Source organism: Mus caroli, chromosome 17 (genome assembly GCF_900094665.2).
Source record: "Mus caroli chromosome 17, CAROLI_EIJ_v1.1, whole genome shotgun sequence".
NCBI lineage: Eukaryota > Metazoa > Chordata > Mammalia > Rodentia > Muridae > Mus > Mus caroli.
In genome coordinates, this window is record NC_034586.1 from 67,673,285 (window position 1) to 67,682,765 (window position 9,481).

At 50.9% G+C, this 9,481-nt stretch overlaps 1 protein-coding gene across 1 annotated transcript in view; it reads left to right on the forward strand.

Annotated features, from left to right (window-relative positions):
* Togaram2 (TOG array regulator of axonemal microtubules 2) overlaps positions 1-9,481 on the forward strand; it is a 59,174-nt gene that overhangs the window by 30,240 nt on the left and 19,453 nt on the right. The window contains exons 11-14 of the mRNA XM_021149796.1: positions 2,202-2,355; positions 3,288-3,393; positions 4,737-4,972; positions 7,111-7,269. Coding sequence (XP_021005455.1) covers positions 2,202-2,355; positions 3,288-3,393; positions 4,737-4,972; positions 7,111-7,269 — 655 coding nt within the window. The remainder of the gene's footprint in view (positions 1-2,201; positions 2,356-3,287; positions 3,394-4,736; positions 4,973-7,110; positions 7,270-9,481) is intronic.

The window sequence follows — 9,481 nt, forward strand, 5'->3', positions numbered from 1 at the left end:
AGAGAGAGAGAGAGAGAGAGAGAGAGAGAGAGAGAGAGAGAGAGAGAGAGAGAGAGAGGGAATGCATGCACTGGGTTAGCAGATTCGCTCCTCCACAGCAGTGACTGGTGAGGAGCCACCATTCGGAGTGCTTGTGACCTGGATGGTGTCCTGGATGGTGAATGGTGTCATTCATTAAGGAATGAATCATGAAAGTGATCAATACTGAGAAGCGCTCACCCGCCTAACCCACCACCCTCACTGTATGGATGGTAGAACGGAGAGTTCAAGACTCGTGTCATCCCCAGTGATGGTGGGCTGTCAGCCTAAGACTTTGGCTGCTGAGTCTTGGACTCAGGATGGTTGGTTCCTGTGTCATTGTCGAAGCTGTGTGTGTTTGTGAGTAGATGGGGTAGAATTAGGAAAAGACAGTGCCTTCCTCTCATGACCTCCCTGTACGCTGAGTCTGAATCCTCTTACGCTCTTGACAGTCCTATGAGTGTCACGTTGATTTATCAGTTACATCGGCACCTAATTTTTCGGTCAGTTTGGAAATGATGGGATTTCAGGACTGGAACTTGGTTTTCGTTATATCCCTAATGAACTTCATGAGATTGCAGCCTGTCTCAGGAGACCAGGTACCCAGAGACAAGCCTTACCTTCATTCCCTCAGTTCTGTCCTCATGTGTGAGGAGAACATGGTAGTTCCTGGACCACTGTGGGAAGGCATATTTATGAGCATTATGGAGAGGCTGGTGGGCAAAGGCAGGCCAAGACAGAGTCAACACAAACCCTAGAGACTAGAAGCTGAAGTGACCCCTGAGGGTCCTGTGTGTCCGAATGTGTGTCTACGAGCAAGTCTGTGCTTAAAATCTAGGTGTGTGGGGGGGATGGGGCTGGTGAGATGGCTCAGCGGGTAAGAACGCTGACTGTTCTACCAAAGGTCCTGAGTTCAAATCTCAGCAACCACATGGTGGCTCACAACCACCCATAATGAGATCTGACACCCTCTTCTGGTGCATCTGAAGTCAGCTAGAGTGTACTTATGTATAATAATAAATAAATCTTAAATCTAGGTGGGAGAGAAATGATGTCAGAGGGTGGTGTGGAGGTAGGGAAGACGGTCGGAGGCTGGCTACTACCGCAGGAGTAGTGCTGGTACAGGACTATATTCTCAGATACCCAGGAGGCTGAGGGTTGAATGTTCAAGGCCAGCCTGGTCACTGGTACAGTTCTTGACTGGTATGTTCAATCTCCAGTAAACACACACACAAATTCATCCAGGTCCAGGATCTCCTGGGTATACTATAGTGAAAGTCATTCTAGGAAGAGGGGACCAAGGGGGCCTCACAGCAGAACTAGCCAGGAAGGGAGACGAGGGAAGGAGGGAAGGAGGAGAGCCCACTGCTGGGTGTTTCTGAAATTCCCTCCTGTTCCTAGAACTTTCTATAATCTACCCACAAGAAAGAAAACATGTTCTGTTCTCTCTGTGTGTCTGTCTCTATATCTTTCTCTGTGTGTCTCTCTATCTTTTTCTGTCTCTGACTCTGTCGGTCTGTCTGTCTGTCTGTCTGTCTGTCTGTGTCTGTGTGTCTGTCTTGACTGGACCCAGAGCCTCACCCATGCTAGGCAAGCATTCTACCATTGAGTCACACCCCAGCTCTTCCCCTTTCCATCAGTTCCTAAAAGTGTGGCCACATTTTGACCCTGCAGGTGACAGTCCCCTCCAGTGTTTCTCACTGTCCCCTGCCTTCCTCTGCCCATCTGCCCATGAGTGCTTCCATGCCCAGGCGTCTCACAGAGGAGGGGATGGTAGGATTGAAGGAACAGAGGTTCCTGGAGAAAAGTGAGCTCAGAATGCTACCCAGCGAGTGAGGAGTCTATTGGCTGCTCCTTGTTCCAGATCCCAACCAAGGTAGGAAAGAACTGGAGGTGAGCCACAGGCTCGGCAGCTTCCACAAGATGCCTAGCTGCCAGTATGTTCCTAATGTTGGCACCGGAATGAATAGGTGAGAAGTCAGGGCAAGTCAGGTAGAGCTGGCTGCTGGCTTTACAGGCCTCCAGGCTTTTCTCCCTGTGTGTGGGGTTGCACTGAGGTCAGGCTCTTCAGTGTCTGAAGGAGTGGCTATGTGTGTGTGTGCGTGTGTGTATGTGTGTATGTGTGTTCCCATGTGTGCACCCCTCTGCTGTCCTGGGTGATGCTTGCTGTCTCTCTAATGCAGCTAACTCACTACCTGCCGTGCTTACCTTGGGCTCCCCTGAATGGGAGGAAGAGGAGGAGGAGATGGATCTTCGGGCTCTCAGGGAGTTGAGGCCCTTCTCCAACCCGGAACTGGGGCTGACAGATGCCCTCCAGTGCCTCAACAGCAATGACTGGTGAGGAGAGGCCTTCATTCTAGGTCCTGTGGCTTGGTCTGTGTGGGGGTGGTATTTAGGAGGGCTACAGAAGATGTCCTGCCCCCAGCTTCCCTGTTCCCTCATCCCTAGGGTCTGCTGCCAAGGAAGAAGTGTGTGTGTGTGTGTGTGTGTGTGTGTGTATGTGTGTGTGCATGCACATATCTAGGTTCATATGTTTGGTAGCTCTAACTACTTGTATATGCTCTGGGTCCTTCCAAGTCTGCCTGTGTGCTGTCCTGTGACATGTTAGAGGCAGGCATGGTTGGTAGGAATCTGACTACAGAACAAAGAGAAGGTCAGAGCTCTATTTCTCTAAATCAAGTTTGTTAATTTATGTGTTTTAAAACAGGGTCTCATGTCTCCCAGACTATCCTTGAACTCAGTGAGAATGGCCTTGAACTTCTGTTCTCTCTGCCTCCTGAGTGCTGGGATGACAGCCATGTGCCACCACGTGCAGTTTATGCAGTGCTAGGGACCAAACCCATGACCTTGTGCATGTTAGGCAAGCATTCTCCTAGCAAAGATATAGCCCCATCTAAATCAAGTTTAAAACAAGGGCTTCTCCCCACCCCACCTCCCCATGATGCAAATGAGACAAACGGTCTTAGTCACTAGTGAAGTAGTGACTGGTGACTTAGAACACTTGCAGAAGCCTTCCAATCTCTAGCCCCCATTTTAAGTAACTTCTTGGCATTGTCTATCTTGTATCAAAGACCCAAACAGATCCTGGGTGGCCAGACTGGAGGGCCAGTCAAGAGTCCATAAAACAGTTTGCATTGCCACCAGCTAGCTAGGATTCCTAGAAACCCTGCTTATGAGGCCTTGAAATCCCACCCTGCTGAGAACTGTCTGCAGAGAAACAGGTCACCTCCCTCCTCCCCTCCTGTGACAAGCCTGGCCTTGCTTCTCAGGCAAATGAAGGAGAAGGGCCTGGTGAACATCCAGCGCCTGGCAGCTTGTCACTCGGAAGTCCTCGGTACACGGCTGCACGATGTGTCCTTGGCAGTGACTGCGGAGGTGAGGCCTACACACAGCTTCTGTACTTCACCCCCTCTCCTAATCCATACACACCCTTTCCCTGTCTTAGCTGTTGAGGTGAGTTACACAGCAGCCAGTGACTCTCTGGAGCCTGTCTCTGCTTATTCATCAGCCTCCAGCTCCTGAGGTGGGAGTTACCCATCCCTCAGATGCCAGCACTGAGAACTGGGCTTTCTTTATCTTGTAATCTTTGGGAGTTGAAACAGTTGGAGCTGTGTGCTCCCATTTGTCACTGTCCATTGTCTTCTGTGCTTGCAACATCGAAGGAAGGATGGAGTCCTCTGGGTTGATGCTCAACCTCAGGGCTGGCATAGCATTTCCCAAGGCTTAGATGTCAGCCTAGGTCCTGCCCTGAAAGACAGTAACATGATCTTGATTCCAGTAGATGCCACTCTACAACCTTGGGGAACGAACTGTCCTAGCGAGGGTGGGAGGGTTGTGATGCAGAGGACATTGTGTGGACCTTTGGCTGGACCGTGTCATGTGGTTGAGGGTTGGTTTCTGCCTCTGCAACAGGAGCGTGGTGTGAGGAGTGGAGTGGGCCATTTCTGTGAACGTACTGCATTAGTTCTTTCTCCACCACTGTGGCAAAACTCTAGAGAGAAGCACCCGGAGGAAAAATTTATTTTGGCTCACGGTCTCAGGGGTATTTCAGCCCGTCATGGCAGGGGAGACATGGCAGGGCATGGTGATAGGAGTGTACTGTGCACTTTGTTCACACAATGGGCAGAGACAGCTAGCAGAGAGCCCAGTGGAGATAGGGGCTGGGCTAGAGCATCAAAGGGCTGCCCTGGTGACCTACTTTCATTGGTTAGGCTCCACCTCCTGAAAGTTCCTCATCTTCCTTTTTTTTTTTTTTTTTTGTTTTTTGGGACAGGGTTTTTTTGTGTAGCCCTGGCTTCCCTGGAACTCACTTTGTAAACCAGGCTGGCCCCAAACTCAGAAATCCGCCTGCCTCTGCCTCCCGAGTGCTGGGATTAAAGGCGTGCGCCACCACGCCCGGCTTGTTCCTCATCTTCCTAAGGCAGCAGGAACTCAGGAACAAGTGTTCATAGCATGGACTTGTGGGGGACATGTACAAACGTTAGACAATGTTGAAAATGGAATTATTAGTTCCAATGATAGTAAAGTAGGCATGATAATGACAGCATGCACTGTTCTGCCCAGAGATGCTGAAGGTTTTTTTTTTTTAACTCCAGTGTGGGAAAGGATGAGAACAGAGCTTTGTTATATGTGAGGAAGTAGCAGAGGGGGCCACACAGTGTCTTTAGAGCCCTTGGGAAGGTACAGCTGACCTGGAGGCCCCTTCTTCTCTCTCCAAGGTCACCAACCTCCGTTCCAAGGTATCCCGCCTGGCCATCAGCACCCTGGGAGACCTCTTCCGAGCTTTGAAGAAGAACATGGACCAGGAGGCTGAGGAGATTGCCCGCTGCCTTCTGCAGAAGATGGGGAACACCAGCGAGTTCATCCAGCGGGCAGCCAACCGGGCTCTGGGTGCCATGGTGGAAAACGTGACCCCTGCCCGTGCACTGGTGGCCCTCACATCTGCGGGTGTCTAGTATGTGCTGTCCCTGTGTGTGTGTGTGTGGGGGGCACTGGTGGCCCTCACATCTACGGGTGTCTTGTATGTGCTGTCTGGGTATGTGTGTCAGGGGAGAGGTCCCGGCATTTGGAATGAGCAGAGAAGGATGGGAGAGAGGACAGGGAGGAAGGAAGCAGAAACTGCTGCTCTTGAGGGTCTTTTGGGATGGCGTGTGTGTGTGTGTGTGTGTGTGTGTGTATGTGTGTGTGTGTATATGTGTCTGTGTGTATGTCCGTGTGTGTCTGTGTGTGTCTGTGTGTGTATGTGTCTGTCTGTGTGTGTGTGTCTGTGTGTGTGCACGTGTGCATGTGCACACATCTGCATCTCTGTGTGTCAGCATGCTGAGGCATCTTCCCAGGCTTACACATTTAGCAGAGGGAGCAAACCCCTGTATCCTGCGGGCTCCTGCTACCCTTCCTAGGCAGTCTTCAGAGAATGGGGTAAGCATGGCTAGAAGGAGAGGATGCTGTTGTTCTGCTTCGGCTGGGAAAGTGCATGGTGGTCATGGTAACGCTTGGGAGACAGGGCTGTAGAAGCAGCCTCAGCTGTGCCCTTGAGGCTCCTGCCCCTCTCAGGGGAGCTGTGTTTCTTTCTGATGAAATGTGGACCAGGAACAAAACTGACCTCTCTCAGGGGGAGGAGGTGAGCTACTGATAGACCCTGATTTACTTCCCCTCAAGTTAAAACCAAATCAGTAGCAAAACCAAAGGCATTTTCCAAGCCTTTGCTTCCACAAAACAGAACGCCTCCCTACTTCTGCAAGTCACTCGTCACACAGAGGCATGCACCCCTCAGCCTACCTAGAGCACCAGCCGGCAGACCCTGGCTATTGTACCAGGAACTGTTGCAAAGTATTGGCTGCTCCGGAGCGCCATGACCTGGGTTCTCTGGGTCGGTCCTTCCTCAGCGGATGGAGATAATAATGGTGTTTCTCCCCTGCGGTGGTTCTGAGGTGCCAATTACTAGCTTCATGAGATAACCTCTAGAACAGTGCCTGCTTTAGCTAACATTGTTGAACCTTGGCTGTGGCTGAATGAACCGGGGGGAGAAACGGTCCCTTTGCTAGATCCCTTTCTCTATGCCTCAACTTTCTCTCCTGTAGTATGATGGTGGTGGCAGCTCATGGTTGGTGGTAGATGATGGGTAAGGTGAGCCTGGCATGGCACCTAATAGAGGGTGTGACAATGATCACTGACCACAAGGACCAGGGTAGACTGTCTTCAAATGCCTGGGTTCGAGTCTCCGAGTCTCTTTGCTTATGTGTAGACTCTGCTTTGGATCCAATGTGTGGATTTGTGGGTCACACTGAGTAGGGAGGGCTCTGGTTGTTCCCCCACTATGTGCACAACAGTGGGGAACACCGTGAACATTTCTGTGTGGAGCATGTCAGTGCTGCCTGCTAGTCTGTAGGCACAGAAGCCTTGTTTTGGGAGAGGCAACACTTTGATGGGTTTCTTTTACCAGAGGTCAGGTTCCACCCATTCAATGGCCAAAAGTCTACCAACTGTCACCAAGCATCATTCAAGTGCTTAGCACCAGCAGGGGCCTGGGAGATGCAACAGAGGGCGATGTGGTTCCTGATTCTAGGGACCTGGCAGCCTGACTGGAGGTGGGGAGGGGGGGTAGGGAGGGGGGGTGGGGGGGTAGGGGGGATATAAGAATACAACTATACTCACCAGGGGACCAAGTAGGTGCCAGCTCAGAGTCAGCATCTAGTTTTGTCTGGGGAACTAGAGAAGGAAGAGCAGACATTGACTGGGAGGGAGGTTCCTGTATGGAAGAAAGATGGCTACCCTCATGTACAGACAGGAGTTCCTAGGCTCACGAATGCCCTGGAAATGGTGTGTACAGGCCCCTTTGGGGACAACCATGTGGCTTCATGCAGCTGTTCTTCCCACTCCCATTAATGCTGTGGTCAACTTTGGCCCTGTCATTAGGAATAACTCCTCAAAGGCCAACCCCCTGCCCCCAGTCACATGAGGGAGGTTTTGAAGTCATGGCTGGCATGAACGTGGGTCTACAGTCTGCAGTTACAGATCTGCATGTGTGTCAGTCTGGGGCCCTCACATCCCCACCCTGTCACCAACCTCTTGGCCGTGGTCGTTTCCTTTTAGCCACCGGAACCCCCTAGTCCGGAAATGTACCGCCAAGCATCTCTCGGCCGTCCTGGAGCAGATCGGAGCAGAGAAGCTTCTCTCGGGCTCCAGAGACAACACAGACATGCTGGTGCACAACTTGGTGAGGTTGGCCCAGGACTCTAACCAAGACACCAGGTAGGTCGGGACTCGGGACTGGGAGTGGCCAAGGTGACAAGCCACTGGTCAGGTCCTGGCCTCACAGCTCAGCATCCTCAGAGTTTAGCAAAGGGGCGATCAGATAGATGGAGGTGGATCCTTCCCTTCCAGCTGTGTTCTCGGTTCCCCCCACCCCCCACCCCAGTGTCATGGCCAGCTCAGTGACCGCTGCCTCTCTTTCTTATCTTCTATTCCTCCACTTCTTACAATAGGGCTCTTGGGTCCATCTGCTACAGCTATTCTGCTGTTTTTGCAAGGGTGTTTACTGAGAACTCTTTTTACTAAGTAGTCATATGAGAATTAATAGGAAAAATTGAGCTTCAGTTGTGTTGAAGCTTGCCTCCTACTTGAGGAAGATACACAACAGACAATAAATATAATGAACAGTTTAGATTATAGATGTGGGGCACAAAAGGAAAAAAAAAAACAACAAAGTGGATTGGGGGATGTGGGGACAAGACTTGAAGTGGAGGCCAGGGATAAGTGCAGGGACAGGTTGATGTAGCTGATTCTCTGAGGCTCTAAGCTTGTAATCCAGGCAAAGGAAACAATATAAAGGCCCCAGGATGGAAAGAGATTGGACAAGGAGAAGGATGGTCAGGCTGGGAGAAAGACTAGCTCATGGTAGGCAGACACAGATCATGAAGGACCTTGGAGGCCAAAGTCAAAAGTTGGACTTTAGGCTGTGTGATGGGAGAGTTCCGGAGGATTTTAAAATTGTGTGTGTGTGTGTGTGTGTGTGTGTATCTGTCTGTGTGCACGTGAGTGCCCATGTGGGGGTGGGGCTTGAAGCAAAAGCACAGCAGGGGCTGATTGCCTCCCAAAACCAGAACTGGGGCTCAGTTGATGGCAGTTGAGCCTGCCTTCTCACTTTCTGGGATGTTGTCACTACCTCTGTTTGGATGTGAGGCTGACAGTCTAATGCTTTCATTTCAGAGGATGGGGAGTGTGGTTCAGGGGATCAAGGCCACCAGGCTCTGCTGTAGATCTCCCCCTTCCCCTCCCCAATCAGTGGGGGCAGAGGAGTTGGTCCCATGAGCTGCTCACATCCCAGTGTTCCCTGGAAGGCTGAAGTATCTGCCCTTCTATCTCCTCCTCTGCATGGGGCTTGCACGTGGCCTCTTTGTTTTCTGAATGGGAATCTAATGGAACAAATCCAGCCCTGCACTGGCACCAGTCTCCAGGGACCATGCTGGATGACCCAGAGTGCCTCTTCTGAGAACCTCCCTGATGCCTGGGCTGCTACCTCGCCTTGGTCTGGCCAATGACTGGCAATACCTACTTCTTCCTTCTTCTCCTTCTTTTTTTCAATGGATCTAACAGGAGGAAGTGCGTCAGGGTCATTTCTTCTGATGGCTTTGCTTTTCATATGATGGCGGACAGATGGTGATTCTGGAGGCTGGGCCCAGGAGATGGGTTGGGCATTGGGTCTGTATTGAAAGCAGAACTATCAGGAATATGGGCTGTGAGGCTTTCAAAGATACATCAAAGCCAAAGATGGCTTGTAGGTTTTAAACTGAATAGCTGGGTCAATGGTGGCATCATTCATTGAAGTGAGGGAAATTACAGAGGTAGGCTTGGGGTTGTCTGTAACTGTTGGGTGTGAGGGATAGAGATCAAGATCTAAGATCTCACTAGACCTAACCGCTCACTGGATGACGCTGACCATTTTTCATTTTCCTTTATGATACTCTGGTTTCTGGAACCCCAGGACTTCCAGCTCCTCCTTACTCCTTAGGGCGACTTCTCCATTCTGTCTATCATCTGGAGGTGGCTGTGGAATGACCTTGGTCCCAGGTCTTAGTTTCATTGACTCTTTCTGTGACAAAATGCTCTGACACATCAACTCAAAGGAGAAAAGGCATTTTTTTTTGGTTAGACATTGTAGGTTACAGTCCATCACTGTGGGACAACCAAGGCAGTAGGAACCTGAAGCCGAAGTTCCATTACACTCATAGTTAAGAGCACCGAGCATGAGGTCGTGCTTGCATGCATGCATGTGCTCAGCCAGCTCTCTGCTGTCACTCAGTCCAGGGCCTGTAAAATGAGCCACATTGCAGTTGTGTCTTCCCATCTCAGTGAACTCAACTAAGAATATCCTCACAGGTATGCACACAGACCAACCTCACAGAATATCCTCACAGGGATGCACATAGACCAACCTCACAGAATATCCTCACAGGGATGCACA